Source organism: Podarcis raffonei, chromosome 14 (genome assembly GCF_027172205.1).
Source record: "Podarcis raffonei isolate rPodRaf1 chromosome 14, rPodRaf1.pri, whole genome shotgun sequence".
Classification (NCBI taxonomy): domain Eukaryota; kingdom Metazoa; phylum Chordata; class Lepidosauria; order Squamata; family Lacertidae; genus Podarcis; species Podarcis raffonei.
This window is the reverse complement of record NC_070615.1, coordinates 30,909,882-30,931,897: the sequence shown is the minus strand read 5'-3', so window position 1 is coordinate 30,931,897 and position 22,016 is coordinate 30,909,882. Positions and strand designations below refer to the sequence as shown.

The window sequence follows — 22,016 nt, the reverse complement described above, 5'->3', positions numbered from 1 at the left end:
TTTTGATCAGTGCTCCACCCCTTCCCTTAAGTGAACCTACGAAGCTGCCTTTTATCAAGCCAGACCACTGTTCCACCTGGCTCAGTTTTGTCTACACTGAATTCCAGTAGCACTCATCCTTCCTAGAGATCTCCCTATATAAAGAGAGATGTAAGGTTGTCATCATGCAGCTCGAATTAGAGGATTTGCAGTGCCACATCACAATTTGCATGAATTCTAGGTCGGGTAGGGGAGCAAAAGTGAAGGCAGGTTGCACAACAACACTGGGCACAGCAGAGGAATGAGAAGAGAGGGAATACCAACAAGGGGAATTTAAAACAACAGCAGAAGTTTAAATAAAGCAGGGAGGGACACAGGGAAATGGCTGTTTAAGCAATAGCAGACAATGGTGGGGTAGTTTATGTGCAAGAGAGTTGCACCAGAGGAGGGGGAGAAGGCAGAGACATGGGGTTAAAGGTGAAAGCTAGGGGTCCGGCCCCTTGTAAGAACATAAGATGAGTCTGTTGGATCAGGTCAATGGCTCATTGATCATTCCCAGGGGACCTTTGGAGGAAGCCATTACAGCCAAACCAATTTGCATGAGGTGTTTCAAATTCCTCTGCAGCAGCCTTTCTCAACCTGTGGGTCCCCAGATGTTGTTGAACTAAAACTCCCATCACCCCTAGCTAGCAAGGCCAGAGCTCAGGGATGATGGGAGTTGTAGTCCAACAACATCTGGGGACCTACAGGTTGAGAACCACTGCTCTACAGTGTGGCACTCACCAAAGCATGCACAACTGTTGCACAGGGGTAGCCAACACGGTGCCCCTCAGATGTCCAGGAACTCCCAGGATTCCATACTGTTCCCTATGATAGCTTGGGCTGGTAGAAGTTGTGACCCAGCAAAATCTGGAGGGCATCGCATTGGCCTGCCCTGGTGTAGCTCATGGGGGCACTATCAGCTACTTCCGATAGTATATCAAACCAGACCACTACTCCCTTGGCCACCAAGATACCAGCCACCAGGTCAATAGGGTTCCATTTGCTAGAAGACCTTGCAAAAAAACAACAACCCAGTTGCTCTAGAAGCTATTAATTAAAATGCCATTCCATCCCATCTGCTTGCCTAAGATGGGGTTTGCTCCATGATGCAGAAGACCTTACCTGAGACAAAGACCGTCTGACTCTGAGTCTCGGTTTCTGAGACTCTGGGTATCTTCGGGTAGCCTAATAAAAATTATTATTATACTTACTGGAGAGGGCGTGAACGGACAGGGACATTCACATAGCTTTGGCACATATTATTAAAATCTAAGAAATGGCTTATTTCCCTGTCCGTCCATCCATCCATCTACCCCCATACAGCCCATCCTCTGAAGCAGTCATATGGCAAGGGCAGGTTTACACAGCAAGATGCCATTGGTTTCAAACTGGTTCAAAGAGTCATTGCTTATGGCTTCCCTCCCAAAAAAGCCATCAAGTCAAGGACATGCTAATTCAAACAACTGTCATGGATGCTTTGCTGCGATTCCTGCATTGCAGGGGGTTGGACTGGATGACCTTTGGGATCCCTTCCAACTCTACCATTCTATGATTCTATAACTCATACTTGAAGGCTGCATCTGAAGCCGATTGACACCAAAGGACCACAGCAAGAGGCAAATATGTTAAATGCCCCCTACCCTAATCATGAGAAGAACCCCAACCTAGTTCAGGCTGCTTGACGCTTTCTGAATGGAAATTTGTGTATTCTGGGGATTAATGTTATGTGCCATATGGCTCTGACTGTTGTCAATGGCCCATCTGGTGCAGCACCCTGTTCTCACAGTGGCCAACCAGATGCCTCTTCTGGGAAGTCTGCAAACAGGACTTGAGTGTGAGAGCCCTCTCCCCACCGGCAATTCCAAGCAAGTGTTACTTAGATGCATACTGCCTCCAACAGCAGAGGTAAAACACCCTTCTGGTTCCTCCATGCATTTGCCAAATCCTCTTTTAAAGCCATTCAAAGTTGTGGCCATCAGTGCTTCCTGGGGGAATGAGTGCCACATTTTAACAATGGGCTGTGTGAAGAAGGGCTTTCTTTAGTCTGTCCTGAATGGCCCTAAGTTCCAGTGCTGTGAGAGAGGGAAGAAAGCTTCTCTACATCTGCTTTCTCCACACCTTCTGTCATTCCAGAAAGTCATTTCTGGTGCCCTGCTCAGTGGTGGAAGGCGGGTCCCTGAGCTCTGTACCTTTTTGTAGGCAATGTTGAATGCATCCCAGAAAGCAGCCAGGTGGTCAAGGCCAGGCAGCTGAGCCAGCCTTGTGAAGACCATCTTCACTTTATCGACGCAGCAGAGCATCTCTGGATTCACAGTCAGCTGAGCAAGTTGTACTGCTGAGAGTTCCCCCAGGTTAGCCGTCTGAAACAGAGAGGAGGCAACAGAAATGAATAGCTGCATCCATCCACCCACTTTTATTTTCTTTCTTTTTTTTCTAAATTTATTTATTTGGTTTTTCATTTATGATACAAAACAGACATCACCATTAATTAAAATAGTAAAGTAAAAAGGTTCGCCAAACCTTCGGACGTCCCTCCATGGGTTCCATTTCAAACTTTCATTTCTGCATTTTTTTACTGTAATCTATCTATTAAGTATCCATAATTTCCAAAGTTCATGCTACTTTACAAGTGTTATTGTATCCCTGCTAATGATTTTTAACTGTTACAGTGGTCTCTCAAGTAGTCCATCCGCTTTTCATCCTGGGGAGTAGCTGGCATCACGTTACCTTAGCCTGAGAAGATCTGAGTTCAAATCCTTGCTCAGTCCTGGAGCTCACTGGGTGCTCTAGCCTAGTAATCTTCAAGTGTTTCAGTCCTAACACCCACCTTTAACCCAAACATGCATTTGGGGACCCATTTCTTAATCTTTCCCCATATATTTGCATGGTGGTGGTGCTCCCGTTGCAAACCGCCTTGGATCAGGTCGCAACTCACTAGTGGTTCTTGACTCACTGGCTTTAGACCAGTCTACGGCTTGGGGTTGTTGCAAGAACTGAAATGTGATAATCCCTTATGCAACACCTTACATGTCTTGGAGGAAAGTCGGAATATAAATATAGTAATAAAACTATAGCAGTTAACATGTACAGTGGACGTTTGGGTTGCAATCGTGATCCGTGCAGGAACCTGCAGCATCACGTCTGCGCATGCGTGGGTTGCGAGTCAGTGCTTCTGCGCATGTGCAAAGTGCGATTTAGAGTTTCTGCGCATGCGCGAGCGCCAAAAGCCAGAAGTAACCTGTTCTTGTACTTCTGGGTTTGGCGCAGTACGCAACCCGAAAACGCGCAACCCAAAGCATCTGTAACCCAAGGTATGACTGTATATGGTGCTTGTATATGATCCAAGTTCTTTGCCCACTTTTATTTCATTGGATTTCATACAACAGCCCTATGAGGTAGGCCAGTGTTATCATCCCCATATTGTGAAGGCTGGAAGTCAGGCCACTGGTCCATCTATCTCATTACCGCCTACACTGACTAGCAGCGGCTTTCCAGGGTTTCAGGCAAGAGTCTCCCCTATCCCTACGTGGAGATGCCATTATGGATTGAACCTGGGGCCTTCTGCATGCAAAGCAGGTGCTCTACCACGACGCTAAGGGCTTAAGACCAAAGGATGAATTGCTCCTCTGCTGTTGTGGTAAAATATGGACCAGACCCTGGTTGATCTTAATAGCAAGAGCATCACAGCTGATCTTACCCCATTGAAGCTTGGGTCAAGAGACATCAAATCTGTGATGCTAATGAAGGACTTGAATCTCTGGAAGTTGAGGGAGAGCCAGTTTCCTGTCATCTGGCAGTCTGAAATAAAATAATAATAATAATAATAATAATAATAATGATGATGATGATGATGATGATGATGATGATGTTTCTGCAATTCTGCAAGTAGGTACCCATTTAGGAGCACCAGATGAACAAAACAAATGCTTGCAAATATTTAACCAAAGTTCCAAAAGATGGGTTGTCGCTGCACTGTTGTTTATGCAGCAATGTAAAGTAAGAACCAGTGGGTTTTGCCAGGGATGAAAGGATAATTTAATTTCGAGTCAGCTTCACTTTTGCATTCATTCATTTCTAAGGCCATTCCATAAATGTTCCACCACTGCCTGTGAAATGAACAAGGTCCGCCTGGCACCAACACTGAACTTCTTTTCACAGCCAGGTGAAGACTTCCAACTTCTCCCTGGAATTTGATCCCATTACTTTATCTTAGGAGTCATCCACACTTCCATTCGCCCCACCACTTTCTCCCTGGAAAACCCACGGTTTAGTGCTGAATTAGATTGACATCTGCTCCGGTTTAGAGCAAACAAGAGGGTTTTCTCAGGGAAAGCAGCGGGCAATGGCAAAACTACTCTGACCTGAGCCTAGAAAGCACAGGACAAGCAGAAAACCGCTCTGGTCCACACTTTCTGGCCACGGGACAAGCGAAAGTGTAGACAAGTTCTCAAGTTCTGTTCTGGGTTGCTCCACCCCTGATGGAAGCTTGCAATTTATGTTTTGTGCATTGATTTTATTTCTTTGAATATTGACAATTTTTATATTAATCAGTTTTTATATCTTTGAGAGTGATTGTAGAGACAGCCCTGTTTTAGATGGCTAACAAATTAATTTATTAATAATAGTAATAAAAATGATGACGGTGACTCCATTCTGTTTGCACACTAATCCACACAAAGGATCCCATCATATTTCTGCCCAGGGCTCCTTCGGGAGGAGAGATGGGACAGCAGTTTAATTAGTAAAGAAACAACCTGTGAGTGGAGGGCTGACGTTAAGATTTCAGAAGAAAGAAGTGAAGAGATCCAAAACTGACTGATTCTTCCACCCGTACATGAGTTAGAAAGCCAGGAAACAAAAGGCTCACCTGTTTTTCGAAGGGCCTGGAGGATCCACTGGGCCACACCAGTCTTGGTCTCCAATGACATCTGGTCAAAGGCAGAATCCAGCCCTTTCACACTGCAAGGCATCCAAATGCAGGGACACCATTAATCCAGAACACTTTGGTCTCTAGTTCTGCCCACCAATGCAGCCCCCAACAGATTACTCCTGAGGAATTGTGGCCCTCTATAGATTGGCCACCCATAGTTTACACACCCTGATTTACACACCCAAGCCAAAGACTGAAAAATCAGCACCAGGAGGCACAAGAATAATCACTTGGGTGATTAAATGTACTTTTAACTCCTGGCAAAAGCAGTTCACAGATTCCCCACACCCCACCCCGCTAATCTGAATGAAGACATTTATTCCATAGGGTGAGGCCACCTAAGAAGACCCTCCTCCATACTATGGCCAGATCTGCCTCTGTCCAGTGTGTACAATCCTCAGGCCCCCTCCCTAGCAGATCACAATGACGGGGGCAGCCTCTACAGAGGAATGCCATCTCTCAGCTAATAGCATTATAAAACTGTTGAGTTGGAAGGGACCTCAAGGGTCATCTAGTCTTTGGCAACCCAACCTCTGTTTACAAATCTCCAGTGGAGGAGAGTCCACCACCTTCCTAGGGAGGCCATTCCACTGTCAAACAGCTCTCACCACCAGAAAGTTATCCCTAATGTTTAGCTGAAAGCTCCTTTCTTGCCATTCAAATGAATTGGTTCAGGTCCTACCCTCTGGAGCAACAGCAGCAGAAAACAAGCTTGCTCCATATTGCATTCTCCATCTCACCTGATCTTGGGCTATTTCGGGCCTTAAAACTGTCTCCATAGCAAAACAGCAGCCAATGCACCTCCTTCTGCCTGGGTGTTATTATATATACCCAGCACAAAACCCCACTAATCAAACTTTTACTTACATGGGTTGTATCTGTGTGCAGTTGGGGAGAGTAGGAAGGGCCCCCAGCTCCTCCACTGTGATGGATGGGAAATAAATTATCAGGAGCCCATTGAACCAGGACAGTAAATCAGGCATTGGCATGGAGGCAAAGTGTGGCTTCAGGAGTTGGAAAATCCCCCGTAACATGATCTCACGAACTCGCACATTGGTTATCTCTGTGATGCTCCCCTGGAGACAAAGAACGTACAAACATCAAGTGTATGGAGGTTCGTTTCTTTTATTTCAGATTCGAAAATTCACTTTATCCTTTACGTGAATGGCAGGGGTCTTAGAAAGCTCTGCATTCGAACAGAACAATGGATCAAAAAACCTAAGAGGTTATGTGTGAGATACTGGGTGAGATCAATGGCTCATCTAATCCAGCATCCTGCTCACACAGTGGCCAACCAGATGCCCCAAGGGGAAACCTGGAAGCAGGACCAGCTACAAGCACACTCTCCCCACTTTTGGTTTCTAGCAACCAAAAGCATTACTGCCTCTGCCCCTGGAGGTAGAGCATAGCCATTGTGGCTAGTAGTCAAGGCTAGCCTCCTCCTCCTCCATGAATCTCCCAGTCCAAAGCTGGCATCCAACACCATCTGGAGTTCCACCATTCCTGTCTTCCAACACTCAAAGTGGCTCACCTGTGCCTGGATGCTGAGAAGAAGGCTTTGGAGCTCAGATATGCTTCGGCTCTGAAGGGTTGCCATCACATTTGTTGCCTCCGTCTCAGCACTGACCCTGGCGCTGTCTGTTAAGGTGCCAGAGATAACAAGCAGCGTTCCCATCTGGGTTGTTGTCAGCAAATCCAGCACTTCAAACTGAAAGACAAGGGGCAGCGGAGAGGGACACCATCATCACCAGAGCTTCATTCCCTGTATGAGTGTGGTGGGCAGGTGTAAAAACTTTGTGGTTCAGGCTGTAGGTCCATCTAACGCATGCTTCTGATCACCAAGGGTCAGTTGGTAAAGCATTGCCCAGTTGGCCTTGGCCGTGGCAGGGCCTCCTTGGTGGTGGCTCCCACATGAATTATTTCCAGGAGAAATTTAAAGAACATTCCTGTTTGCACAGGTGCTTTGCGGCTGAGAGATAACTGACCACAGCAACCACAACATCAATAACCATGGTGGTATACAATTGCTTCTAAACATTTTCAATGTTCCAATTTACATGTTTTTAGAGGCTTTGAAAAATGTTCCACATGTTTTCTTTATTATCCTAAAGTCTACTGTTTTATTTATTTATTACAAGTACGTCCCACCTCTTCCTCCTAGAAGCTAAAGGGGGGGAGACATGGTTCTCCCTTTCCCCATTTTATCCTTACAACAACCCTGTGAGGTAGGTTAAACGGGAACGAGTGACTGGTCCAAGTGGTCTCCCACGTCCTAGTTGAATACTTTAATCACTACACCACACTGGCTACTATACCCCATTGGCTTAACATGATGGTGTGTCCATTGGGAGGAAGGGTGGGATACAAATTTAATAAGTAAATAAATAAAAACACCTCACAGTGAGCACTTCACTGAAAGGTATTCAGTCACCCGAAGTTCAGCAGTCTCACAAAGAATCACCACCCTCAAAACTGTTAGCATGAAGGAAGAACCCCTGCCAAAGGGGAAGAAGAACCTGGTCTTCGCATGATTATAGCCCTCACTCCCTGACTTCCTCAATGCTCATCTGCCACAAGCAGGGGAAGGGGACTTGAAAGCCTCATTATCACCTCATTCACTTGTCAGATCAATTGCTCTGATGCCCTGGCAGATAATGACAATGCTCCTGCTCTGGGGTGGAGAGAGAGAAAAGGGCCTGGAGCTGGACCTTCCTGCCCCACTCCAAATGAGGCTGGGGGTTGGTGGTGGTGGGGAACAACACTAAAGGTAAAGGTAAAGGGATCCCTGACCATTAGGTCCAGTTGTGACTGACTCTGGGGTTGCGGCACTCATCTCGCTTTATTGGCCGAGGGAGCCGGCGTACAGCTTCCGGGTCATGTGGCCAACATGACTAAGCCGCTTCTGGCAAACCAGAGCAGTGCACGGAAACGCTATTTACCTCCCGCCAGAGCGGTACCTATTTATCTACTTGCACTTTGATGTGCTTTCAAACTGCTAGGTTGGCAGGAGCTGGGACCGAGCAACAGGAGCTCACCCTGTCGCGGGGATTCAAACAGCCGACCTTCTGATCGGCAAGCCCCAGGCTCTGTGGTTTAACCCACAGTGCCACCCGCTGGGGAACAACACTACTTACGCCATTAAAAGAGGGGTTCAGGTGAAGAAAATCATTGTAGTCTGCAAAGCTGCTGGAGAGTCCGAAGTTTTCCTGCAGCCAGTCTCTGCTGCTCGATGTCATGATGGTGCAAGCAGCTCCTGCAGGGAATATGGAGATGCAATTGCTCTGCCCACTTTTGCCCCTGGCCACACACCCCCTTGTGACTCTGGCACATTCACCACCGGCAGGTGGATCCCAGAAGATTATCCCCAAGATAATGTGGTTCTTCAGCTGAAAAGGCTCCCCATCCCTTGCCTTAAAATCTTAATATTTTAACACGATTTCCAGCAAGGGAGAAAAACCACAAAATAACCATCTATCACCTTCTTTTGTCTTTTCAGAAAATCCAGACGCTTTGTGCAGACAGCCTTTTGGGTGCTGTTGTCTAGCTCATGATAGACAGAATCAATCCCTTTGTAGCTGCAAAGCAAGCAGAGCAGAATGCATTTTTGTACATTCTCCACAACAGGGAAATCCAGTTCTTTGCACACATAATTATACTTCTCTGGCCTATAATAGGGAGCTGCCTTATACTGAATAAGACCATTGGTCCGTCTAGCTCAACATTGTTTACACTGACTGGCAGCAGCTCTCTGGAGTTTCAGAAAGGGGTCTCTCTCACCCCTGTCCAGAGATGCCTCAGTTAAACCTTGGACCTTCTGCATGCCAAGCAGATGCTCTACCACTGAGGTAGCCTGTTCCACTGTTGAACAACACTTATCATCAAAAAGTTACTCCTGATGTTTAGTTGAAATCCTGTTTCTTGTCATTTGAATCCATGGGTTCAGGTTGTACTTTCTAGAGCAGCAGAAAACAAGCTTGCTCCATCTTTCATGCAACAGCCCTTCAGATATTTGAAGGTTGGTCTCATATCACCTCTCAGTCTTCTGTTATTTAGGCTAAACATACCCAGGTCCCTCAGTGGTTCCTCAAAAGGCTTGATTTCCAGACCACTGATCTTTTCGGTCTACCTCCTCTGCATACATTCTAGCTTGTCAATATGCTTCCTTAAACTGTGGTGCACAGAACTGGACTCATATTCCAGGTGGAATCTGACCAGTAGCGGAGCTAGCCACTCCTGCACCTGGAGCAGCGGGGCAGGGCCATCTTCCCATGGGGCAGTATGATCCGCCCACGGGGTGATCAGCACGGCAGCGTGATCCTCGGGCGGGGGGGGGGTCCGATTGCAGTGCAGCGGTGCAATCCTCCAGAGGGGCCAATCACAGCAAGGCAGCGCGATCCTCCTGGCGGGGGCCTGATCGTGGCACGGCAGCACAATCCACCCAGGGAGAGTTTGTCACACACCCCTCTGGGATGGCACCCAGGGCGGGCCACCCTTCCTACACCCCTGGATCTGACCAAAGCTTGTCCTATTATGTCCCTTGATCTGGACACTAGACTTCTGTTGATGCTGCTTAGAATTGCATTATCCCTTTTCGGTTGCCGCATTGTGACAAATGCAGGACAGGGCAGACATCTCTACATCTGACAGTTTTTCCATTAGAGGACTTCCCTCCATCAAGCACAACCCATGGACCACCCACCTGAGCCTACTCACATATCACGGAAGTCTGTGCAACCAATTTTGGTCGGGAAAAGCTCCAGGATCTTTGCATCAGCAACAGGCAAGAACCTCATCAGTTTCACCTGAAACAGATCTTTCAAGGAGGGTGAGCAGAGGTCGGGGAAGCTCTCATTCACCTTCCTCAGAACGGTCTCCAGCAACAGATAGCTGGCTCCGTGCTCAGGTGAGGGCTCCAGGGGCAACAGTGATAACTCAGTCAAGTAATCTTCCATGAAGCGGATGCTCTGGCTGCGGAGGGTTTGGGCAACATCTTCTGCCAGGCTGGCATTGGCCAGGACACCACGAGCAATGGTCAGTTGGGCAAGCTGGGAGGCCGTCAGGACATCCAAAGCTGCAAACTAGAAAACGGGTGAAAAACATGAGTTTGGTGCAGGCAGTCCTAAATGGACAAAACAATAGCTCTTCTAAGGACTAGTGTTGACCATTTCTCCATGTCCCTCTGAGCATGCATGGAGTATATAGGGAAGGGCTTGGTGGTAGAACATCTGCTTGGCATGCAGAATGTCCCAAATTCAATCCCCAGGAGCATTTCCAGGTAGGGCTGGGAATGTCCTCACCTAAAACCCTGGAGAGTCACTGCCAATTCCTATGTCCCTAAAGGTTATCCCCCTCCCCAAATATAATGGTTCTAACGCCCCCCCAATAAAAATCTAGCCTGTCACAGGGAGCCTATGTACTTGTCAGGAGGGCATAAAAATGAAGTGCCTCTGAGCATCTGTCTTTTCTTTGTGAAGCAGCATCTGTTTGCTTTTTTTTAAAAAAAAGGCCAGAGTACTTCAGAGCACATGCAGAGTGCCTTCCCTCACCCCCACCCTGACAGGAAGCCTTCAAGTTGCATTCCACAGCTTGTGGTTGGAGTGAATTACTCTCCAGAGCCACAAGTGCAATTGATTTTCTTACCCCATCGAATCCACTCCAGGTCTTTAGGAGGTCGTTGTATGAGGCGTTGTTCAGGAAACTCTTCCAGTAGCTCTGAATCCATTCTTTGGGTGAACTCTGTGGGCAGCCTGAAAAGCAACATCCAAAGGAGCTTTGTGGTGTGGGCAAGGAAATGGAAGGGCCAAAATCTGTCACCTGTTTGGTGAAGGCTAATGAAATGTGTGGAGCTGGCAGCAGTGGAGAAACTGACTGATGCAATCCAGAAAAGAGAAAGCATGAGATGAAATGGAATGTATGGGGAGAGACGGAACTATTTTGTGAATACTGGAATGCCTTGTATCGAAATGAAAGACTAGAAATAATATTTGTTTACCTAGATTATGTATTTATTTCCCCCCCTCACTCTCTTTTCTGTTTATCAATGTATTATAATGCCGTTTTTCTCCCTTGCGGTAGTTTAATGAATAGCAATAAAATGTAGAAGAAGAAAAAGTGTATTTAATTTTTTTTAAGGAGCTTTATTTTTCAAAGGGTCAAATTGAACAATTTCTAATGAAGCAACTAGGACTATTATCCCACTCTGTGTCTGTACTGGAGTTGAAATTGACTTTATAAATAAATCCAATAAATCATGCTGCTGCTGCTGCTGCTGCTGCTGCTGTCATCAATTGTATTTGTATTTCATGTGATTGTTTATATTATATATGTTTTTTATTGGAAATCACTTTGAGATGCCTCATTATAAGTGAATCATAAATGAAATTAATAATAATGCATCCTACGGGAGGTTGGCAGGAGTGTGAGGTCTTCCTCTTTAAGATTCCACCTACACAAGCCCTAATTCCTAATCTGCAGTTTCTGAACCAAAAGAAAACCAAAACACAGTCACCCTTTGTAATTTTGCACCCCTCCAACTGAAAGGTTTGCACAACAATGGATATAATAATATATGAGTGGAAACAACTGAATCGTATAAGGGGGAGAATAATTGCTTGCAAAAACGTGTATAAATTTGCACTCAATAAATATTGGGAGAAATAATTTGCACAAATTGCAGATGAATTTCCATGTGGACCTTTCTTTAAAAGAGAAAAATGATCAACTAGATGTAGGAATAAGGTGAGCTTTTCCAACATAAAGCTGGAAAAATAAGAAAACAGGAGAAACCAACATTTGTTCATCCCTAAATAAGAGAGGGAGTCCTGTCCAATACAGGGCTGTTCAATGGCTGCAGGTCCACGAGTCATCTGCTGGCTCAGATTGGATTGAGCTTTTCTGGAGTTATGACTCTTGACCGCTTGTGAAAGGAGCACCAGAGGGGGCACATTCCCCACTTACTTTGTATTGTAAGGAATCTCCCGATCCAGTTGGCAACCTGTTGCTTTGTGCTGCTGTCCATCCCAGAATATGCACTGTCCAGAGCCTGGACGCTAATGATGGGAGACACAAGAAGGGAAATAAGCATCTTATTGTCGGTTTTATCTGTTTGATACCTTACACAGGGCAGCCTCTGAGGGACAAGGGCTTGCATCCGATTCTAGTCCTACTCAGAGAAGACTCAACCAAAAACAATGGCCATGATAACCAACTCCAGTTTATTTATTTCATTGAGTCTACTCTCAGTAGAGCTTAGCTGGAGACAACTCATGCAGCCAGGCTCCAAAACCTTTCAAATGCAATCAAATGCCCAGACAGAGGAAAGTCTTACTATGACACCAAAAGGTTGTCAGTGATGGTGCCAGGCAGGCCTCAGCCGGGAGAGCATTCCACAAGTGTTGGGAAGGGGGTAACAACCAAAAAGGCCCTCTCCCTGTTGCCACCCTCAGGTGTTTCTTGTGGGGTGCGAGGAGAAGGGCCTCAGATGATGTTCTTTTCGGGAGAGGGGGCCAGTCAGGTATCCTGCTACTAAGGCTTTGTAAGTTAAAGCCAGCACCTTGAATTGGACCGAGAAATCTATAGGCCTCATCCCCATCAGCATTCTGCAGCAGCTGCCATTTCCAAACAGCCTTCAAGGGCAGCCCTGGGTATAACTCATGTCATCCCTGTGAATCCTTTGAACAATACACATCTCTTGTGCAAAGGACCTTTCGGACTGTAGTATTCAGGATTCAAATGTCTGCTTGAATCCTGCAACTACAGCTGTCTCGAAATTCTCATCTCATTGAGAGGGAACCAGAGAGAACCAGCTGCTAACTTAGCTGGTAACTCTAAATATTGTCATCTTGATTGCAAAAAACAAAAAACCTCAGAGTGGTTTACAAAAAAGGGAGAAAAAAAACAATGAAATTATCAGTGAAAAACAATGAAAAACTACTTAAAATCTTCAAAAAATATATTAAAATCAAGAAGCTAAAACCCAGTTTAAAACACAGATCAACATTGTACATATCTGGACAGGCTTGCCTAAACATAAATGTGTTTTCCCAAATAGGGAAGGTAGGCAGGGAGTTCCAAAGATTGATTTCTTACTAATAGTTGTCACTTACATGGTAGCGAAGCCATCACAAGTGATGGGAAGCTGAGTCATGCACTCTAGGACATTGGAGTTTATCGCTGCCAGGTAGGAGTGCATCGTGTCTTGAAACCAAGAGGCAAGGAAGCCTGGGCTCTGGACCCGGGGGTCTGCCTTGATCTTTTCCCATGCTGCATTCAGCAAGAAGGTTTTGGCTGTCAGTGAGATTTGGTCCCCAGAGACCTAAATAAAACAGAAATGTGGAACAGTTGGTGCTCAAGGAGGAAAGATAAGCGGGGTTAACCTGGCACTTTATTTTTGCAACACATATCCAAATTATCACTACACATCATGTGGCTGTTATTTAAAAATAGAAGGATAGCTTGCTGGATCAGACCAGAGGTCCATCTGGTCCAGCATCCTGTTCTCACAGGGTTCAACCAGATCCCCATGAGAAACCTACAAGCAGAGCCTGAGTGCAACATCTATTCAAGCAGAGCCTGAGTGCAACTGCTATTCAGAAACATTACTGTTAGTGCTGACCTTTAAAGCCCTAAACGGCCTCAGTCCAGCACACATGAAGGAGCATCTCCACCCCCATCATTCTGCCCGGACACTGAGGTCCAGCGCTGAGGGCCTTCTGGCGGTTCCCTCGCTGCGAGAAGCCAAGTTACAGGGAACCAGGCAGAGGGCCTTCTCACTAGTGGCACGCCCTCCCACCAGATGTCAAAGAGAAAAACAACTACCAGACTTTTAGAAGACATCTGAAGGCAGCCCTGTTTAGGGAAGCTTTTAATGTTTAATAGACTATTGTATTTTAATATTCTGTTGGAAGCGGTCCAGAGTGGCTGGGGAATCCCAGCCAGATGGGCGGGGTATAAATAAGAAATTATTAATTATTATTATCATTATTATTATTATCCAACCATGGAGTCAGAGCATAGCTACTGTGGCCAATAGCCATTGATAGCCGCCTCCTCCATGAATTTGTCCTGCTCTCGTTTAAAACCATCCAAGTTGGTGGACATCTTTGCCTCCTGTGGGAGTGCGTTCCATAGTTTAACTATGTGCTGCATGGAGAAACCTCTTATTTTCTCTGTCCTGGTCAACTGAGCTGTGCCTCTTCAATGCCCCCTAAGCTAGCTCACTGCCCTCAAGCCAGGGGGAGGACGCTATCACAAGGACACTGCTAAAGTAAGATTCCCCTGCCACTCCAACCAGCTTCCATTTGTGAAACAGGGCAATGGCACACTCCAGTCCTTAGCTCAGGCAACAAAACGTCTTGGGACGACCCAGATTATTCACCATTCAAAATAGCACAGGCAGCAGCATTAATCAATGCAGATCTTGATATACGATGCATACTGCATGCACATGCACACACGCACACAACATTAGTTTTATAATTCTCAGTTGCTCAGCTTTACGCTCTCTGCTTGCAGTAGAGTTACACAAGTTAAAATCCTGAGGATGGGAGAGTTGCAAATGCACAGGAGATCCTGGTCTGAGCTGCAGGGAAATTTGGCTTTGTGACCCTCTGTTCCTTTGCAGCCCTATGATTCTGTACAGGTCTCCAGGTCTCACTGCAAAATCTTCCCTGCAAAACGTCTCTGGGGTGTCACTTTCTAAATAGAGCTATCCATTTGCAAACATACAGGTTGAGCAGAAGGGAAGCAAGCACAACAGGTCAGAAATTCTAGTTCCAAAGGAGCAGCCCTTATCCTACACACCTTAGCTACCTACCCAAGCCCAGATGCAACACTGGCCTTCAACAGATCCTAGTGTCCACCAGAGAGGTCCTAACAGAGAGTACTACTTACCTGCAGATTTATCTCATTCAGAGCTGCCTGGAGTGTGTCTTTGCCAACATTTTCAAAGAGCACCAAGAAAGCCCCTTGGTCCAGCCGGGCCTCAGAGTCTGTGATGGAGCACTTGAGGATGGAAGCCAGCTCACTTGACGTCAGGTTGGAGATCTGTAGAGCAAAAGATGTATTTGTGTCATTTTCTGTGAATTATTTGCACTAGCAGTAGCAAAACGAGGTACTCTTTCAAGCCCCAGCACTCATCTTCACAGCTACATGTATTTTATTAAGTCCAATCCTTCCCTTAAACTAGTCCTCTTCTCTGCCCTTGGCAATAATTGCTCCCATCTCTTTTTCTACGCCTGGCATTTTCATTTCCGGGTTTATTTCATTTCCTAAATAACATTATTTGATAACCCAATGGAAGCTTCCCAAGAATTGAGCTTCCTAAGCTGAAGCAAAGCACTGGCATGACATTGGCTCCATGGCAAATCAATTAAGATAAACTTTGCAGAATCGGAGCTGCTGAATAAGCAAACCCGCAAGACCTTATATACCAAACTGCATTCTTTTGGATATTTAAAGGCTGGCAAAGATACCTGGTCTGCTGATCCACAAGCATACTGTGGCAGTGTAAATTGGCATGGTTCTTCAAGCGTGGAATTTAGCTCTGCCCTGTATAAAGAAACACACAAGATTATAGATAATTCTGCCAACCAGTCAAATACATTTCATCTCACTTTTGGCTAGTGAAAAGATTAAATAATTCAGCCTGCAATTCTCACATAGGTGTAAGCCCCATTGAACAAAGTGACACTTCCTTCCAAGTAAACTCACATTTGATTGTATTGCCAACTTACTGCTTTTTGTTTTTTAAAAGCTGCACAACCTACGGGGTGGGGCTCCTTATTCATTTCAGACAGACTTTCTTGTTTATTTAAATAGTTATCAATAGTTATCAATTGCGCCCATCATGTAAATACAGCAAGACATGTATACCACATACAAACTGACAGTCACTCTGACAAAAGCATCATTCAAGCTGGGGGGTGTTGGAAATCATATTGCAAAGGCTTGCCTGAATAACACAGTTTTCAACAGATGTCTGAAAGCAGGCAGGGATTATTCCTGTCTAGTTTCTACTGGCAGGGAGTTCCACAGGGTAGGCTCGGTCCCTAGTAAAGGCTAACCAAAACTCAGGAACACAGGGAGCCACCAAAAGTGTCCCATCAGAAGAGCTCAGTGATTGAGGTACTAATCAGATGATCCTTAGGGCCCAAGTCCTTTGGGTTTTGTGAATTAACACAATAATCTTGAATTTGGCCTGGTAACAAATAGGTTAGGAAAAAATTAGACCCTAGAATGAATGGCCTTATAGGGGCCCTCTGTAGCTGAATGTTGAGAGATTCAGGACAGATTTAAAAAAATACTTCTTCACACAGTTAAACTATGGAGTGTGCTCCCAACTTGGGTGGCTTTAAAAGGGGACTGAACAGATTCATGAATTAGAGGGCTATCAATGGCTACTAGCCATGATGGCTATGCTCTGCTTCCAATGTTAGAGGCAGCAATGCTGGAAAGCACAGGAGGGGAGGGGAGGGCTTTTGTGCTGGGGTCCCTCATGTGAATTTCCCACAGGCATCTGGTTGGTCACTGTGAGAAGAGGGTGCTTGACTAGATGGGCCCCTGGCCTGCTCTAGTAGGCTCTTCAACATGGAGTCACTTTGCTGCTACCCTCCTCAACTGCTGCTCTCTGGGCCCTCATCTGGGAGGCCCCTGAGTTATGGGGCCCTAAACTTTGGCCCAAGGTCCACCTTAGCTATACCACCAGCACTTAGAATTCTACCCCATTGGCCTGTACCTGTTGATGGAGGAGCAGTAGGTTGATGCTGTGAAAACAAACAGACAAAAAGTAAATAATCACAGCGTTCTTATATTTGTTTTTAAAACAGTTGCTTTTATCTATGTTCTGATCATTTCATTGCCTGCCACCTTTGAAGCCTGGCTTGTAACCAGAAGCAATCAAAACATAGTATGTATGTATGTACGGTATGTATGTATGTATGTATGTATGTATTTGTTTGTTTGTTTGTTTGTTTGTTTGTTTGTTTATTGAGTAAGTGGTATATCTATAAACATAAATAAATCTTATGAGGCTGCTGGATCCAATGGAACAGAGGAGTGCACAGCTATACGTGCTTCAGCCAATCGATGCAACACAAATGAGTCTGAGTTGAATTACGGCTCTGGTGAATCAACCCTCCTTGCTTCAGTTAGGAGACATCTCAAGCCACAGCAGTTTCAGCACCCCGGACAGCAGCCCCATTCACAGGGCAGCAATGAAGCCTCACTTAGGGCTCCTCTACGCTTTGCTTGTCCCATGCCTAGAAAGTACAGGTCCGAGACGTCTTCAACTTCTCCCAAACTTTCTGGGCATGTGTCCAAGTGGTTTTCCATTTGCCCAACCTCTTTCTCCAGGAAAACCCACTCTTTACCACTGAATTCACAGAAAACTCAATTGAAATTTGCTCCCATTCAGTAGTAAAGAGGAGGTTTTCCCTGGGGGAAAGTGGCAGGACAAGCAAAAGTGCAGCTTTACTGTCTTCTTGTGGGGTACAATTTAGCATACTCTGAACAAGCATAATTGACATTTGGGAAATGTTCCGTTAACTTTCAGGCATCAAGTTTCAATGCCTGTTAGCCAGATGAGCTGGTAGAGTTCTCAGCTAGCGGAATGGACTGTACTGTTTTAGAGTGCAGGTAGGAGATGCCATTTTTGAATGTTCTCTTGCATTTTAAGGGGGGGAGAGAACCCTCCAGATAGAAAGTTTGCACTTGCAAGGAACAATGCTAGGAATTTCTTCCCAATGTGTTAGGTTTCTATTTGGAGGAAAGTTTTTCTTTAAAAGCATTCAAAGGAGCATTATGTAACCTGAAGTGGTGCAATCCACACTGCCACTTCAGGGTTAGCTATGATTCCTACATTGCAGGGGTTGGGCGAGATGACCCCTTGGGTTCCTTCCACTTCTACAATTCTATGATTTTACCACCTCACTGTCCTGCATCTGTAGATCATTTCCACTGGAAAGAAGTGGGGCAAGGAGAAAATCACTCAAACCCATGCTTTCTAGGCATGAGACAAGCGGAAGGGTGGACAAGCCCTGTGACAAAGAACCAGGATCTTGGAACTGCCTTTCACATAAACAGATCATTACATTAATGCCTTAGTCTGAAACAGTGCTCTGAGTTCAGCCTAACTTGTGTGTGATATTGGTCATGGGTCTGGATAATTATCTCCTTCCCACCCACTACCAGACTGCTATAATCCCCCATTCCTGTGCCAATAAGATAAAAGTAAAACTGATCTTACTTACAGATTGGGTAGGCCGGACACTGATTAAAAAGAAGAAAAAGACAAGTGATCAGAAAATCAGGATTGATATTGCTCATATATAGAGCTGGATCTATTCTAAAAATTTAGTGCTGTGGAGGGGTCAAAATGACAATGATGGAAAGAAAATCTCCCACACAAAGAGAGGGGGGTGGAATGTTGCACCAGAGTGTTCAAATAAACATTGCTCTTGAATTGTTCAGTTCACCTGTGATGCAACTGGCGAGATCTTCTTCTGAATAAATGGTGCTACTTTCAGGACAGACACTAAACTGGCAAATTAACTCCAACAGCAAATGGATCATGTTGCCACTGTTCACCCCCCCCCCATACTTACTGGATTCAAAGCGATAGGATAGGATCGGCGAGAGCGATAACCATGCCAGCTGCCTTCCGTCCAGCCCCCTTGAAATGCAATTTGAAATAGTTAGAACATGTGAAAGGACTAGTCTTCCAAGAGTTTGCTTAAGTATTAAAGCAGTGTTGGCCAACATGGCGCCCTCCAGATGTTATGACTACAATTCCCATTGTGACTAGCGGTCAAGGATCACGGTGGTAGTAGTTCACAACATCTATAGGACATCACATTGGCTGCCACTGAATCAAAGCAGTCTGAGTTAGAGGCCATCATCACATCTTGTGGCAGGGAGCCCCACAGATTAATTAGTGGTGTGACATAGCAGTCCTTTCTTTTGTTAGTCCAGAACCACCAGCCCCTCTGAATTTTAATGCTATGAGAAAGAGAGAGAAATGTTTCTTACTCACAAGTTAAGAGAATCTCCAGGATGGTCTGCTGTTACTGCAACGAATTTAGCTAACAGCACAGGTCTGCTCATGTCTACTGAGAAATACATTCAATGGGCCTTGTCCCCAAGTGAGTGAGTATAGGATTGCAGCTGAACAGTGCAATCCTATGTCTCTTTACACAGACATAGCTCCTATTGTGTTTGTTGGTGCTTCCTCTCAAATACATGTGTACAGAATTACAATCTAAGGCTGTCACCTCATTAAATATTAGTGGATTAATCACATTGAGTTGTATCTAACCAAGTTTAACTTAGAGTAGACCCGCTGAAATGAATGGAGTTGAGATAGTCATGGCATGGCCAAACCTCCAGAAGGTCGGGGAAGACTGATTTTAGTCAATTAATCTATTCTGCATAAATTTGCACAGAAGCGAAAACAAACAAAAGACACTCTGAAGTAGAAGCACAGCTGCTTTGATTTTAGCTTATTCAAGTAAGTGTTACAGCAGAACTCTCTTTCAGAAGATGTTCCCCATTCCCCAATTTATAGAAGGCTCCTTCCAATATGGTGCTTGCCACAACAGTCATTTTTTGTTAGCTACTTCCATTAAAAGTAATTTGAGGCACTTTTTCAGAACCAGCTGCCTCTGTTAGGAGGGACTTTCTAAACAGCTAAAAATGTTTGATTGAACTGATTAATCAGCTGGACATTACAAGCTGGGCAATTAATCAGTTGCATAGAAAAGCCATGAGTCACTGCTTTAGCTCTCAAAGAATGTGATGACTGTGAAGCTGATTCACCTTCTAGCCCCACAAAAGCTTGCCAGAAAAATGTCTGTTTTGCTCACTGTGTAAATATTTACTTGGATGCATTTGATTATGTTAATTATTGGGAAAAGAACTGGAAAACCTACCTGAAATGAGTAGCAAAGTAAAGATTGCATAAATGGGCGGGCCTTCTTTTTCCTTCATGGCAACTCAGTTTTCCAAACAGGCCTTCCTTGCAGTGCTATAAAGCATAAAATATGACCTCATAAGAACATAGGAAGGGCCTGGCTTGTTGGATCAGTCCAGTCTCCTGTTCTCCCAGTGGCCAACGAGATGCCTCTGGGAAGCCTGAAAGACAGGGCCTGAACGCAACAGACTCTCCTGAGTTGTGCTTCCGACAGTGGAAACAGAACACAGTCATTGTGGCTAGTAACCATTGATAGCCTTATCCAATGCTTTTTTCCTTTAAAAATGTTTAGGAGTTGTCTCATTTTGACTCAAGAAAATCACCATTTCATAGTTCAAATCGGGGAAAATAAATACAGTCAATGAACAAAAGTACAAAGATTCACAAAATATTTAGGGGTATCATCAACCCGTCATATAAGAGGAAAAGGGAATGAGGCTTAAGAAATTTTAACCTAACCATCTATAATACAGAATGGGCTTGGTTGTAAATAATAATAATAAATAAAAAATCAGAAACAGCTGGCATGGCAGGTATTATTATTATTATTATTATTATTATTATTATTATTATTATTAAAATTTATATACCGCCCTATATCTGAAGGTCACAGGTTTGTACTACATCTCCCATCAGCCCCAGAATTGTATGGCTACACTGGCTGACATTGTGCTGGGAGTTGTAGTCTGAAACATATGGAGGGCACCAGGTTAAGGACTGCTGATCTAGATTAATAATTTTGGGGATATTTTAAATATCAAAAACCAGAATTAATATTCCAAGTGTTGGTAGCAGCAAAGCGGCCTATAGCTCAATGTTGAGTGGGCAAATGGTACTCCCAATGAATTTCCAAATTCTACTGTTTTAGGACAGGATCCAACTGTTCCTACTGCCCCAAAAATTAAGGCACAGAAACACAGAACTGCAAAGTTAGAAAGGACCCAAGGGTCTTCTAGTCCAATCACCTGCAATGCAGAAATCACAGCTAGTGTGTACAAGTTATCCCCATCCACCTTCTCTTCCCCTGCCCCTCCAAAACCCACCTTACCGTCAAAACGCCGTCATGTGTTCCGGAGGCTGGCAGGTGGACCAGTGTAAGTGTCACAGTCTCCTGTGACATCTCCTTTTATACCCAGGTCTCAAGCCACTGGGATGGAATGCAGTCAAGCCGTACAGGTGGCTGCTTTGATGCAGCTGCAAAGAACAAAAGAAAAGGGCCCCACCCTTCCTCCTGGGGCACCCTGGCCTTTGGGGCACATTGCACTCCCCTGCAGAAGGCTGGGCTCGCCATAGCAGAGGAAATTCACCTCGGTGGGAGCCAGTGGTGTGGCTGGGGACCAGTCGCCATGTGCCGCTCGTCACGTGGTTCGCCCTTGGGTGCCTAGGTTTTTCTTTCAGAAGCAGCCAACATTCTTTACTTGTTTGTTTGCTTGGTTTAGTCTACTTCTGGGCTCACCTTACACTGTGCATGTTCACTCGACCGCTTCAAGCTGCAGAATTGGCACTCTTACAGGTGCTGCATAATGTTTGTTCTGCAGTTGTAAGGAACTGATCTTCGGAACTCCCTGGCTATTGACATCAGGCAGGTGCCTTCACTGTACTGTTTCCAGCTCCTGTTTAAAACATTTCTGTTTAGACAAACCTATCCAGATGTGTAGAAGTTACACATGTTTTCATCTGTCTCTAGCTTGGTATTGATTGTAATTCGTTTTAGAACATTTTCAAGTATCTGCTTTATTTTATTGCTAACTAGCTGGGAGTTCCCGGGGCTGCCTGGGTATTTTTATTATTGTGGTTTTTAAAATGGATAGTGCAATTTGTGAACCACTCACACCAAGAATTGGGTGAACTCAATCCAAAGTAATGTTTTGGTCCACCATCTTGATTCAAAATGGTGCCTGGCACTCAAGCATCAACGTAGAGCCCCTAATCCCCTCCAAGGAACCCTCATGCTGAGTTTGGTGATGATATCTCAAGAGGTGGCCAAAGCAATGTCAAAAAATGGGCACAGGCGTGCCAAAATGACATTTTGGTCCATCATTTGATTCAAAATGGCGTCCAGTGTACAAATGGTAATGGAGTCTGCCACCCCACCTCAGG

The 22,016-nt window shown here is 45.1% G+C and overlaps 2 protein-coding genes across 2 annotated transcripts in view; both read right to left on the bottom strand.

Moving 5' to 3' along the window:
• The window catches only part of LOC128401859 (uncharacterized), a 40,378-nt gene extending 32,178 nt beyond the window's left edge, over window positions 1-8,200 (bottom strand). The window contains exons 1-6 of the mRNA XM_053365406.1: window positions 8,086-8,200; window positions 6,483-6,659; window positions 5,819-6,027; window positions 4,889-4,980; window positions 3,719-3,819; window positions 2,211-2,381 (exon numbers count right to left, since the gene is read on the bottom strand). Of these exons, the coding sequence (XP_053221381.1) occupies window positions 2,211-2,381; window positions 3,719-3,819; window positions 4,889-4,980; window positions 5,819-6,027; window positions 6,483-6,659; window positions 8,086-8,187 (852 nt within the window). The 5' untranslated portion in view covers window positions 8,188-8,200. The remainder of the gene's footprint in view (window positions 1-2,210; window positions 2,382-3,718; window positions 3,820-4,888; window positions 4,981-5,818; window positions 6,028-6,482; window positions 6,660-8,085) is intronic.
• A 178-nt stretch (window positions 8,201-8,378) lies between these two features.
• On the bottom strand, window positions 8,379-21,006 carry LOC128401954 (uncharacterized). The gene is made up of 12 exons (XM_053365616.1): window positions 20,965-21,006; window positions 19,876-19,970; window positions 18,553-18,620; window positions 18,199-18,217; window positions 16,686-16,713; window positions 15,424-15,499; window positions 14,843-14,995; window positions 13,057-13,265; window positions 11,909-12,000; window positions 10,592-10,698; window positions 9,665-10,029; window positions 8,379-8,526 (listed from the first exon to the last, which is right to left on the bottom strand). Exons 2-12 carry the CDS (start codon window positions 19,931-19,933, stop codon window positions 8,379-8,381), a joined length of 1,323 nt encoding a protein of 440 aa, XP_053221591.1. The 5' UTR covers window positions 19,934-19,970; window positions 20,965-21,006.
• Between the last annotated feature and the right edge of the window lie 1,010 nt (window positions 21,007-22,016).

Coding starts and splice junctions, on each gene's coding strand:
- LOC128401954 (XM_053365616.1), bottom strand. CDS start 19,933: ATGAAGGAAAAAGAAGGCCCGCCCATTTATGCAATCTTTACTTTGCTA. Junction 13,266..14,842: donor TGAATGAGATAAATCTGCAG/GTAAGTAGTACT, acceptor TGTTTTATTTAG/GTCTCTGGGGACCAAATCTC. Junction 8,527..9,664: donor TGCACAGACTTCCGTGATAT/GTGAGTAGGCTC, acceptor CTTGCTTTGCAG/CTACAAAGGGATTGATTCTG.